This window comes from Mytilus edulis, chromosome 9 (genome assembly GCF_963676685.1).
Source record: "Mytilus edulis chromosome 9, xbMytEdul2.2, whole genome shotgun sequence".
NCBI lineage: Eukaryota > Metazoa > Mollusca > Bivalvia > Mytilida > Mytilidae > Mytilus > Mytilus edulis.
The window spans coordinates 32150743-32164930 of NC_092352.1; the positions used below are offsets into that span (position 1 = coordinate 32150743).

Genomic DNA, 14188 nt, shown 5'->3' on the forward strand with positions numbered 1-14188 from the left:
TTTGACCTACTTGTGATCTTATTGTGGCCAATTTAAATAATTTTATGAAAATAATTGTTTCAGCCATTGTACATGTTCTAAGGTACATTGCTTTAATATGAAGTATATTATTGAAGAATATTAATACTAGCTGCATATCATTGTATGTGTTTTCTGTTTTTAGACTTTTATTTTTTTATTTAATTACTGTAGACAATTTCATGAAATAACACTTTCCTCCATCCATAGATGTATCACATCTATGCTCCATGTAACTATTCTTGCAGATAACAGCTGATTTTCAGGAAATATTTGTATAAGGAGTTGTTGCATAGCATATATTAAATCTCATATTGTTTTACAGTTATGTGAATAGAAAATATCATAAAACTTGTAGTGTTTTGTTCAGTATTCTTCTGCCCTACTAGTGCATTTTAAACTATTTTGAGATATTCATTTGTGAAATATTTTATTACAGAACAAATAAGACTATTGTTTCAATTGACGTTACACATTACAACTGTTAAATGGAACGTCTGGTAAATACAAATTTTTATGCCCCCGCTGCAGTGGAGGGTGCATTAATTGTTACCTAAGAGTTGTCAGTAAGTTAAAAGTAGTTTCTGTTCTCTCACTTTAGTTTGCTTCAATCAAATGTTATGAAACTCATACACAATGCTTATTGCCACAAAACACAGATCAAGTTTTGATTTGGGTGGTGTCAGTTTTACTGTTCAAGACTTATGCCCCTTTTAAACGTAATATGCAAACAGGGTAATATGCAAACAGGAGCATCATCTGTATCCCATGGACACTTTCTCCATTTATTTTTTCTGAATAGAGTCATGGATAAAGATTGTTTGTTCTTGGAGACAAGCAGATTTCTTTTACTAGTATTTCAAATGGCAAAAGAAAATAGCTATTTGATATAACTGGTCTATAGTACTTGTAGTCAGTATCACAAAATAATTAAGCTCTAATCGGTTAGCTCCTCTAATTTTTAGCAAATATAATTTCTTTTCTTTTTATTTCAGCCTCTTGTGAAGTTTAAAAGTCATCTGTATTACGAAGAGAAAGATCTTGTATCGGAAACAGAGAAGAAATTAAAACCAAGTAGAGGTAGTCAGGTAAGCAAGATGTTAATCAATGATGACATAATTTGACACAGAACTTATATTCATTGTCAGGGCCAATGTGCATACTTGCATTAGTCCTGTCAGGATAGTTTGTAGTCTTATGTCATCTGTCTATCCTGAATAATAAAATACTTTGTGTGTATGTCAATGAGACAGCAACCTACCATTAAAACACAATCATTCTTATATGATTTACACATCTACAAATACTTAATGTGATTGTTCCATTAGAATAAATGCCTTGGTTTAGATCATTTTGGCGTAACTATTTTTCTTAACCTGTATAAACACTTTGCATGATTTTGCTATGATATACTCATGAGCAATTGGGTTCCAAGAAAGACAAAATTGAAAGGAAATAGGAACAAATGTTTAGATTTAGAATTATAAGGATAAGACACATTTGTAGCTCACCGTTCCAAAGGAACAGTGAGCTTTAGCCATCACTTGGCGGCCGTCGTCGTCCGTCTGGTGTAAACTATTTCAAACATCTTCTCCTCTGAAACTACAGAACCAATTCCAACCAAACTTAAGCTGAATGATCCTTAGGGTATCTAGAATAAAGTTTGTGTTTTATTTTCTGTTTCGTCAAAAAACATTGCTGCCATGAGTAAGAGCAAATCTGACATGGGGTTGAAGTGTTTATAAGGTAAAGTTCTATCAGCCCTGAAATTTTCAGATGAATCTAACAACCCATTGTTGGGTTGCTGCCTCTAAATTGGTAATTTACCGAATTTTTGTGACAAAAATGTTGGTTATTGATTTGGGGATGTACGGCGGACGGACGGCAACCAAATGTTGTTCGTGCATTTACTCATGAACTGTTCAGGAGTTAAGGTTCTTGAAAGATTGAAAATGGTGTTTCCAGTCGCGTCCCTGCATTTACGCATTAACTGTTCAACCAAAGCTTCCAAAATTTTAATATGTTGTTACTGATGACAAAATGGAGGTCAAGTTTAATAATGACTATTTTGAAAGATTGAAAAATGGTGTTTCCAGTCATGTCCGTGCATTTACACATGAACTGTTCAACCAAAGCTTTTCAAATTTTAACATGTTGTTACTGATGACAAAATGGAGGTCAAATTTTATATTGACAATTTTCACTTTCACCATTCATCAGTTATGGTTTTTTGTCGAGCCTGCAACTTTTGTTGCAGAAAGCTCGACATAGGGATAGTGATCCGGCGGCGGCGGCTACGGCGGCGGCGTTAGCTCACTTCTTAAAAGCTTTATATTTTAGAAGGTGGAAGACCTGGATGCTTCATACTTTGTATATAGATGCTTCATGTTACGAAGTTTCCGTCAGTCACATGTCCAATGTCCTTGACCTCATTTTCATGGTTCAGTGACCACTTGAAAAAAAAGTTCAAATTTTTTGTAATGTTGAATTCTCTCTTATTATAAGTAATAGGATAACTATATTTGATATGTGCGTACCTTGCAAGGTCCTCGTGTCTGTCAGACAGTTTTCACTTGACCTCGACCTCATTTCATGGATCAGTGAACAAGGTTAAGTTTTGGTGGTCAAGTCTATATCTCAGATACTATAAGCAATAGGGCTAGTATATTCGGTGTATGGAAGGACTGTAAGGTGTACATGTCCAACTGGCAGGTGTCATCTGACCTTGACCTCATTTTCATGGTTCAGTGGTTATAGTTAAATTTTTGTGTTTTGGTCTGTTTTTTTCATACCATATGCAATAGGTCTACTATATTTGTTGTATGGAATGATTGTTAAGTGTACATGTCTAGCGGGCAGATGTCATGTGACCTTAACCTCATTTTCATGGTTCAGTGGTCAAAGTTAAGTTTTTGAGTTTTGGTCTTTTTATCTAATGCTATATGCCATAGGTCAACTATATTTGGTGTATGGAAATATTTTATGATCTTTATGTCAGTTGAGCAGGTTTTATTTAACTGTGACCTCATTTTCACGGTTCATTGCACAGTGTTAAGTTTTTGTGTTTTGGTCTTTTTTTCTTAAACTATAAGTAATGTGTCAACTATATATGTTGTATAGAAGCATTGTTAACTGTACCTGTCTGCCTGGCATGGTTCATCTGACCTGGACCTCTTTTTCAAGGTTCATTGGTCTTTGTTTAGTTATCTTGGTTAATGTTAAGTTTATGTGACAGTTGTAATAAAGCTTAGCTTTATACTTAGGACTATCAACATAATATCAATGATTAGTATAGAAGGCGAGACATTTCAGTGTGTGCACTCTTGTGTGATATTGCCAGGACACAAATAAATGTTAATAAATCCGGTTTGCTGTCGTTGTGACAGCCTCTTGTTTTATGGAAATTTGGCAGTTTTTGGTTATTAACTTGAATAGTATTAATGATAAAGATAAACTGTAAGCAGCAAATATGTTCAGGAAAGTAAGATCTACAATTTGTTTATCCTGTTTTCTAACTTAAAAAAAACTTCTTTTCTGAAACCACAGAACCAATTCAAACTTAACTTAAGCTGAATGATCCTTAGGGTTTCTAGAATAAAGCTTGTGTTTTATTTTCTGTTTTGTCAAAAAACATGGCCGCCATTGTTAAAAATAGAACATAGGGGTAAAATGCAGGTTTTGGCTTATATTTCAAAAACCAAAGCAGTAAGAGCAAATTTGACTGAGTAAAAGTGTTCATAATGTAAAGTTCTATCAGCCCTGAAATTTTCTGATGAATCTAACAACCCATTGTTGGGTTGCTGTCACTAAATTGGTAATTTTAATGAAATTTGGCAGTTTTTGGTTATTATCTTGACAAGTATTAAAATGATAAAGATAAGCTGTAAACAGCAAATATGTTCAGAAAAGTAAGGTCTACAAATTAGTTCATATGACCAAAACTTTTAATTGACCCCTTAAAGAGTTATTGCCCTTTAAGGACATTTTTACACAATTTATTCATGTTTTTAAATTTAAAAAAATCTTCTCCTCTAAAACTACTGAACCAATTCCAACCAAATTTAAGCTGACTGATCCTTAGGGTATCTAGAATAAAGTTTGTGTTTTATTTATTTTTTCGTCAAAAAGCATGGCCGTCATGGCTAGTCAAAAAACATGGCCCCAATGGCTTAAAATAGAACACATGGGGTAAAATGCAGTTTTTGGCTTATATCTCAAAAACCAAAGCATTTAGAGCAAATCTGACATGGGATAAAAGTGTTCATTAGGTCAAGTTCTATCAGCCCTGAAATTTTCAGATGAATCTAACAACCCATAGTTGGTTTGCTGCCACTAGATTGGTAATTTTAAGGAAATTTTGCAGTTTTTGGTTATCATCTTGAATATTATTAATGATAAAGATAAACTGTAAACAACAAAAATTTTCAGCAAAGTAGGGTCTCAAAACTTGAAATTAAACTTTGTTTGAATTCATAAATAATTTGATTCTTAAGGTTCTTTGATATGCTGAATCTAACCCAAAAATCAAGGTGAGCGATTCAGGCTCTTGAAAGCCTCTTGTTTCTAGAGGGTATTAATGTGTAAATTCAGCCTCTTATTCGCAAACTGTACATCTTAAAGTTTCTTTTGTTACCTATTCTCTCATTTTTGCTCCTGTCCCAAGTCAGAAGATTCTGGCCATTGTTAGTCTTGTATGATTTTTAAAATTAGTTCATTTATATGTTTTGGATTTTAGTGTGATATCCATTTTCACTGAACTAATACATAATTTTATCACCTCCAGGTGCGATATTTTCTTGTGTTGAAGACCAATTGGTTGCCTAGGCTGTCGGCTGTTCTCTGCTCTTAGGTGTGGATGTTGTCACTTTGACATAGTCCTTGTATTTCATAATTTTACACTTCATCATCTTTTGAAACTTATCAGTCATATTGTCCTAGGTTAACCAAATTTATAGGTATTGTGAAATGCATACATTATTTATTTTCTCAATTCCTGATTTTGGAATTCTTTATACCATTTTCTTCTTTTATAATACCAACTTTTGTCTTATGTAAAGAAGTTGGAGATATTCTATACATTGTTTGGTGCCGATAGAGAAAATTATACATAGAGGCAGGAGATAACACTATAATTTGAGATAACCAATCTAATTACTGAATTATTGCAATAAAATGTTTTTATGCCCTACCTACAATAGTAGAGGGGCATTATGTTTTATGCTATGTCCCGCTTCAGGTTAAAGTTTTTGGTCACAGTAGTTTTTGTTGTTGAAGTTGAAGTCCAATCAACTTAAAACTTAGTACACATGTTCCCTACGATATGATATTTCTAATTTTAATGCCAAATGAGAGTTTTAACCCCTTAATTTCACGGTCCACTGAACACAGAAAATGATAGTGTGAGTGGGGCCTCAGTGTACCATGGACACATTCTTGTTATATTGAACTTGTAACTTTTTTTTGCCCTTAGATGCATGATGGATTTTTAAAAGAGCAGACTTTCTTTAAGCTGAATTAAAGTCTTGATTTCTGAAATAAGTTATAATATGGGTACAGAAAAAGCCTACTTGATTCTGTATTCATATAAATGAATTTTTTAATGAAGAAAGTCATTTTTTTCGCATTATTGTTTTTTATTTTACATATATCATAATATGCTGTTTAAAATTTATCCTAGTAAACAGGATTTACAATTTTGATAAGTCTCTTACAAGGTTATAAACACAGAAGTAAGACTGTCAATTTCCTGTAGATAATCGAATATTATCACATACACAATTTCCTGTATACAAGTATGGGAGTTGTAATAAGATTTATGAATTTTCTGTGTCAATCATTTAAATTTGAATTCCGCTGATGCAGCTAAATACACAATGAGTGTACCTAATTACCTTTCATTGTATTCTTTGTAAATACAGTTAAAAATAGGATACACCATTTGTTAGGATTACATACACCATAACAGCAACAGCCCAATTGAGTGCATCTAGTTATACCAATATATTATTGTCAATACAGAATGACTGTTTTCAATAATTTAGGAAGGGGGACTTTTAGTTATTTAACCATATGTTATTGAAAAGTATGATAAATTCAGGGTATCCAATAATGACACATCGAAGTTTGTTTTTATGAGACCCTCTGTCCTATACAAAACAAATGAAAAAAGTAGAATGCACTATAGAAATCATTTAGAGCTAATTCCCTAATGCATGTAGAGCAAAACTTTGCTTGCTTTGTTTGTACAGTTGTAATTGGGATAAGGTCCAATCAGTTTTAAATATGATACATGCAGCTATGATTATATATGTTGTTTGGAGATGGCAATCTTAATAACAAAGCTTTAGTTACAAACAAAGCAAGCAAGACAACCAAAATTTTACTTTACAAGCATTAGGAAATTAGCTGTAAAAGATATAATTAATTAAGTTTGACACTTTAAATTTTAAGCAACACAGTAATATAAAAACATAAATACATTTTATTGTATGCAAAAATGATGCATTTTAAAAATTATACACAGTTAAAGGGAGATAACTGAAATCTTAAATGAAGACATTTTTTAACTTAACATTTTTATTTATTTTAGATGATTATGTATAAAAATGGAGTGTCTCAAGGTGTTGCATTTGAAGATGTATTTGACGGAATGTATTATCCAGCATTGTCATTGTATAGAAACTGTAGGGTATGTTTATTTAACAACCACAAGAGTTCATACCATATATATGATGTATGAAAAAAAAACCGCAAAAAATACAATACAAGTACCTTGACCTATAATGGTTTACTTTTATAAACTGTTACTTGGATGGAGAGCTGTCTCATTAGCACTCATACCACATCTTCCTATAGCTATATATGAGATGCAATTTATGAATCTTTAAATTGCCCAGACATGACATGAATGAATTCAGCAGAGGCAACCAAATATTGTCACCATCAGAGAATTCCTATATGGACTTAAATTAGTTTTACAGAATACTAGTGCTACACACCATTTCAAATGATTATTGGGGAAAAAATGGAGCAGCTGTGTTAATTTTTATAATTGACCTCAAACTACTGTTATGTCTTTAAATAAAATAAGAAATAGATACGGTTTCAAAAACCTAACAAAAAATGCTTTAGTTTTGACATAAATGTCATGTATGGGTGTGGAATGTATAATTTACACTTATAAAGCATCATATAAACATTCACGTCTACAAACTGATAAATGATCTCATATGCAAGTTGCCAATACAAAAAGCAAAAAAAAGAACTAAAATGTATGCATATTTTCATGAAGAAATTTCAAATTATCCTTTCTATGATGTCTTAGCTGCATATATTTTTATAAAATTTCATTTTTGAAAAGGTCATTAACTGCCAAATTCATGGCCACCCAATTTACTTACACTTTCAAGTTTTAAATTTTTATTAGCACACTAAACCTTTACAATGTATCAGAAATACATTAGTTCCACTGGAGATATTAAAAAAACTTTGACTATTCTTGACTTGCAATCATATTCCACAGCTACACATAGGCAGGGAAAATTTTGCAATGGTATAGCAATTTAGATTTTGAAACCTGTAAATTTTATTTTATTTTTTGTATGCACTAATTTCTGATGTCGATTTGTAGGTTAGAATGAACTTTGGGCCAGATTTCAAATGTATACCGCAAGGACTAAAGGATTACAGACCAGTAAGTAACTTATTTGGGAAAAATACTAAACAAAGATAACAGATTGATATAGAATGATATTCAGGTTTGTGTCTTTCTCTATGTAGGTGTTATGGTTCACAATTTAAGCAGCTACATAGATACCATTAACTCCTCATATGAACACATATATGTATAGAGGTATCATCGTAGGGGTGTACTGTCTCAGTGTCTAAACTCTTTACATTTGCAATATCTTCTCTTATTGGTTTAAACATGGACAAAAACAGATTTCACTTGTAAAGTTGAGACTTCTAACCTTTACATGATACCATGAAATTTTGTAAAACTAGCCTAAAGTACTATGATGAGGAGCAGTTGGCCATAGAGAATGGATACATTTTTGTGTTATTTTTAAATTTCTCTACCTATCAACTCAGATCCTTGAAACTTGACAGAAAGTTAGTGCGCATATTGAAGTTTTACACTTGCTATATATTATGGAATTGTTTAAGCTTTAAGGATTTTTTTAAGTGTTTAAGGAAATGTTTTGCATTTATCAAAACATATGAACATAGTAATTTTTCAGCAAATTTTCAGAAGGGAATTCCTATTTTCTTCAATCAACTTTTCCTACAGAATGTAACACAAATCCTTGAAATTAAACAGAAAGTTTGCACATATATCTGTTATTAATATATATTATTTGAGATATTGTTTGCTATTTTGCAAATGTTTGAAACACAGTCATTTGTAAACATAAAAATAAAAAAACTTGTTTTGTTATCAACTCACCCTAAAAAAATGCTAAACCTGCCCAGAAAGAAAGCAGACATACTGAAGTTGTCCCCCTGCTATTATTGAATTGTTTCAGGATTATATATTTCCCAGATTGTGAGCTTAGTCAATTTTTCAGCAACCATCAACATTTTTCAAAAAAAATATGAAAATGATAGGTCACCAAGTATGTTTTCAAGCTACAAGCTGTGAAAAGTTGACCCACTTATTATGGATTATACAGAACAGTTGTCTCATTGGGGCTCATACCACATCTTATTTCTATAAGTGTCAGAATTTTGATATAGAATACTATAAAATAGCTCTTAGAAATTAAACGCTTATTTATTAAAAACATTTCGGTCATCATTTGATTTTATACGCAACTTTACAGGACTAATTTTTGTATACCATTGTCTGTCCGTTTGTTTGTCCACCCGTCATCAACATGTTGGACAATAACTAAAAAAAAACCACTTATTCTTGCTATAACACAATAGAAAAATTTACTGTACATTCCTTTAATTATAAGGAGATGAGGTATGATTGTCAGTCAGACAACTATTCACCAAATCATGTTTCCTTCTGAGAAAAAAAACCACCATTTTACTGATCCACTTCTTCAGTTTCAAAGAATGAGAGAAGAGGAAAACAAAAATAATTTAAATCAGATTTGACAATAAGACCACATATCCTTCTTTTTATATTAGTATTTAAATATTTATATGTTATGATTACAGATGTCTGATGCAGCCTCCCAGACAATGATAGAATATGCTCTAGCTGATATTATTTATCATGTAGAAAATGAAGGCAAACTTCCAGAATTCTAAGCAGTAATCTTGAGAAAGAGTAGAGATGAGATCTCCCTATCAAACTTAGAGCCAAACATGAAAACCAACAATAAACATTATACTAAGTGAACTAAATATTATGGGGACGAAGTCCCCAATTACGGTAGAAAAATCAATGAAAAAAAAAAAAAAAAAAATCTGGGAAAATTTCCCGAATTTTTCATTGTACTAATGAACTCAAAATCGTTAACGTTTTTTTTCAGATCTAGTTCCTGTTCCGGTTTTCCCGCATTTGCGCAGAAATCTGTCTTGTTTGCATGAGACTTTGATTTTTTTTTATATTTATCAGTCTAGTAAAACATAAGATTGGATGTCAATACAAATTCAATTTTAATAATTGTTTGATATGAAAAAAAACGTTACGTTACCTGATGAAAGCGTTTCTTTTGTTTACATCGAATATGACGTCATAACTTAAAGAACGTCACAGCTAATTCCCTAACAACAGAACCAAAATCGGGAACGTTACGTACGGTATTTCGGTTTCTTTTATCAACATGATTGAATTAAGAAAATAATACAGACTTCGTCCCCATTCACAGGTTATGCCTGCCTCATATTATACTAAGTTTAGTATACATATTGAGAACAATCCATTGTAAGATATTGAATGAAACAATGAAATTAATGGAAAAGAATAATAAGATTTGAATTTTAAAAGACAGTCTTGAAAAATGAGATAAAATTCAATATACCTCTTTATAGTGTTATTTCTATTTGTACCCTGTCTCATTGTAACAGAAGGAAATTTGTCATTGTGTGCCTATCCCTCCATCAGTCAGTCTGTCTGTAACTCTCTGTAAATACTGCTTCTGTGAGACTGTTTGCCTGAAATTTCATCCTAGGTAATATTGTAAGCATCATTTGTAGTTGACCCTTCTATTTAGCCCTTTTGAATTGACAATTTATGCAGAAGTTATCAAACTTTGGCCATTTTTTTGCGATTGTAAGATCAAGACGCTTGTGATAACACATCACCATTTGTATTCTATTAATTCAGAAATTATTGCGTACATTTATTTTTTGGATTTTATCAATTTAGACTAAAATGTGATTTTTATCTTTGTGATATTGAGAAAAAAACTTAAATTCATATAAAAAAAATTCCAAATGAGTTTAAATTATTGTGATTATAACACACTCTTTTTTTCGCAACAATAAAAACATAGAAATAATTTCTGAATTTCTGAATTTACAGTATCCGAAACCTTTCATGCAGACATTTTTGACAAGCCTTCGACTTTAGTCGAAAAAGCGAGACTAAGCAATCCTACATTCCGTTGTCGGTGGTGGCGGCGTCCACAAATATTCACTCTGTGGTTATTTTAATAACTTTCTTAAACTATCCTGGATTTCTACCAAACTTGGACAGAAGCTTGTTTATGATCATGAGATAGTATCTAGAAGTAAATTTTGAAAAATAAAATTCCATTTTTTCTGTATTTTACTTTTAAATGGACTTAGATTTTCTGCCAGGAAACAACACATTTACTCTGTGGTTAAACTTTTTAAAATTTAAATAACTTTCTTATACTATTTTGGATTTGTACCAAACTTGGACAGAAGCTTGTTAATGATCGAAAGCTAGTATCTAGAAGAAAATTTTGTAAAAATAAAATTCCATTTTTTTCGTATTCTACTTGTAAATGAACTTAGATTTTCTGCCAGGAAACAACACATTCACTCTGTAATTAAGCTTTTTAAAATTTAACTTTCTTATACTATTTTGGATTTGTACCAAACTTGGACAGAAGCTTGTTTATGGTCAAAAGCTAGTATCTAGAAGGAAATTTAGTTTTCTTCCAGTTGACATAACATTTAGTCTGCAGTTAAAAGTTTTTAAACAGTATTAGATTCATAAACTATCCTGGATTTTTACCAAACTTGGACAGAAGCTTCTTACAATTTAAAGATAATAACAACAGGAATATTTTATTGATTTATTTCCTCATTTTTGTTGAGCCTGCGATTAACAGAAAGAGTAGGCGAGACACTTGGTTCCGTGGAACCCTTACAAATGTTTTTCATTGTGAGTAGATGCATGTAACCTGTCTATTCTGATTTTTTTCATTCAAATTCAAATATTTTATTGGACATAGCACATATGTTAAAAATGTCATTTCATAATCCAAGTGTACAACAAACATAAAATATAATACATAACACAAGAAAATTACTGACGATGAAAGCTATGCAATATATACATAATGTCTATTTATTTTGCCCAACTTAATAGGAGCTTTATGTTTTTTGGTCTGCATCGGTTTGTCTGTCCTCCCATTCATCGGTCCTGCTTCAGGTTAAAGTTGTTTGTCATGGTAGTTTTTTCTGAAGTTGTAGTCCAATCAACTTGAAACTTTTTACACATGTTCCATATGATATGATCTTTCTAATTTTTATGCTAATTTCACGGTCCACAGAACATAGAAAATGATAGTGCGAGTGGAGCATCTGTGTGCTGGGGGATCATTCTTGTTATTGTTCAAAGGCAATTGTTATTCTTATTATGGGTTTGTCAGTTTATCAGATACTACAATGTATAAGCAATAGGTCGATCCTATTTGGTTGGTTGAATGATTGTAAGGTGTACATGTCTGTCTTGCATGTTTCAAATGACCTGGACCTCATTTCATGATTCATTGGTTGATATTAAGTTTTCATATTTTTTCCAAGTTTTTCATCTGAACTTCATTTTCATGGATCACTGATAATATTAAGTGTATGTGATACCTGGGACTATAATACATCTGGTAATTAGTATAATAGTCTCAGGTTATACTTGTTATAAAACTTCTTATTACAGATTTTTTATTCAATCAGAAATAAAGCAGGCTAGACATTGCAGCATATGCACATTGGGTTTTTATATTTTGTAATTTATTAGTCCCCTAACATTGAAGTCCATTGGGACTTTCAGGTTTGAACTCAGTCTGTCTATCTATTCATCCAGTAGTCTGGCAAAATCAGTTCTCTACACTTCTAGTTGAAGATATTGATTTTAAATTTGGTGTACTGTAAATTCAGAAAATGTGTGCATTCATTTGATATGGTGATTTTGTCATTTTAGATTTGAATTTGATTTTAATTTTTGCGATATTGAGAGAAATCCTGTTTATTTCATATGAAAAAAAATATACAAATGCCAGTTTAAATTATTGCGATTATAACCCTGTCACATTTATCACAACAATAAAAACATCGCAATAATTTCTGAATATTCAGTATTGTTTTATCATGACAAGTTGCAGATCACATAAGAATTTTGTTTCGGTCTGATGATTTCGTGCCGAGTTAGGGTCCTTTGGCTGTGGAAATTCACTTATCAGTTTTCATAAATTTTTCGTCATGCTTGAAGATATTGACTTGACATTTGTCAATTAGTTTACCCCATAACAAGTTATAGATCAAGTTAGTTTGGGTTTGATATATAGCTAATTACAGAAGTCTATTAATATGGACTTCTGCTAGTACAATAAAGCAAACACATACCTGCCAATATTTCAAAATGCCCATGGGGGTTTTACTTGCGAGATGGCTATCACAGCTCTACACAATCTTTAAAGAGGCATTAAAATTTATTTTTATGATGCTTATTTGCTTATTAGTTTAACAATCCTATACCCAAGGTTAAATTGATTATTTTGTTTTAAATTGTGGACAAAATTTCTCTTTCAAATTTCGGAGCCACCTTGGGGAAACCCCCACAAATAGTTATATGACATGACAAACTCCATGATCCCCTAGTGGAACCAATTAGCATGAGAAAACGCATGATAAGAAGGCTACTACCAAAGATAACGACTTCTAAGACTAGATGATGAAGACTCAATATTATTTGACAAACTCAAAGAGTATAAAACAAGGTCGAAAATTTCAAAAGCTTTATCACAGTCTGCTGCACAGAACAAGACAGCTTCCTTCAGTACGGACATACGCTCTTTATAAGTAGGATGAGGAATATGATTATGACGAAAATCATTTTGATTGTTTTGGTGACGTTTGTGACGATGTCCTAGCAGACAGTTTGAAAAGTGATGAGCTTCCTAGTAAAAAAAATATGAAAATAAACGAAGCTGTTAAGGATGAGAAATACTTTTGGTCTGTGCCCCACCAATAAATGAACAGTAGGCTAAAGATATTACTGACATTATAAAGATAGGATTAACCAAGATAGATTTTCAGATCTCATGAAGATTTGGAAACTACAGCGACTACAGAATCGTACTTGTATTGTAACTATTTAAACTGATCTGGTTATATGATAAAGCTAAAGCCCAGAGACTATAACAGTTGATAGTTAAAGGAAATCAATTCAGTCTGTAGTTATTGTGAAAACAGCTACTGTTTTTTAAATATCAATGTGTTTTATGATAAACACTTGTTTTGTGTTGATGTGATGATTTTAGAAGGATATCAAATAAAATTAGGAACGGAGTGCTTTAAAAATAGCAATGGTTTTAGAGGAGATGTCATTTTAAGATCACTGGTAGAGAAGTTACTGTAGTGGACGTGTCTGCTGTTGCAGAGTATTGCGTGCAAGGTCAGAAAAATATAGATAATGAAACCTGCAGATGTTGTGACCTCTGAGAATTAAATTTGTATCAGGTACATACATTTTCTTAAGATAAATGAAAATTATTGTTGTAGAAATTGCCCCAAAATGTCCAATCGAGTTTATTGATGTTATACATGCAATTCAAAATCCAGCAACTAAAAGAAACATCGATGCAAAGAAACTAAATATAACTGAATAATTGTGTGTTATGATCATTTAAATACAGTCAAGGTTCAATCTTGTTTCTTAATATGAGTATATTGTGAATTAAGGGTTTATTCCCGATTGTCCCACTTTTTAAAATTTTAGAGTTCTGATTGTCCCACATGATGA

At 31.7% G+C, this 14188-nt stretch overlaps 1 protein-coding gene across 2 annotated transcripts in view; it reads left to right on the forward strand.

Moving 5' to 3' along the window:
- LOC139488167 (set1/Ash2 histone methyltransferase complex subunit ASH2-like) overlaps window positions 1–10000 on the forward strand; it is a 45319-nt gene extending 35319 nt beyond the window's left edge. The window contains exons 15-19 of one of the 2 annotated variants that reach the window (XM_071273599.1): window positions 1014–1106; window positions 6608–6706; window positions 7649–7711; window positions 9187–9403; window positions 9875–10000. In XM_071273599.1, coding sequence (XP_071129700.1) covers window positions 1014–1106; window positions 6608–6706; window positions 7649–7711; window positions 9187–9279 — 348 coding nt within the window. In that variant the 3' untranslated portion in view covers window positions 9280–9403; window positions 9875–10000. Of the gene's footprint in view, window positions 1–1013; window positions 1107–6607; window positions 6707–7648; window positions 7712–9186; window positions 9404–9842 lie in introns of both variants that reach the window. The other variant, XM_071273601.1, reaches the window with a different exon arrangement.
- The last annotated feature ends 4188 nt before the right edge of the window (window positions 10001–14188 follow it).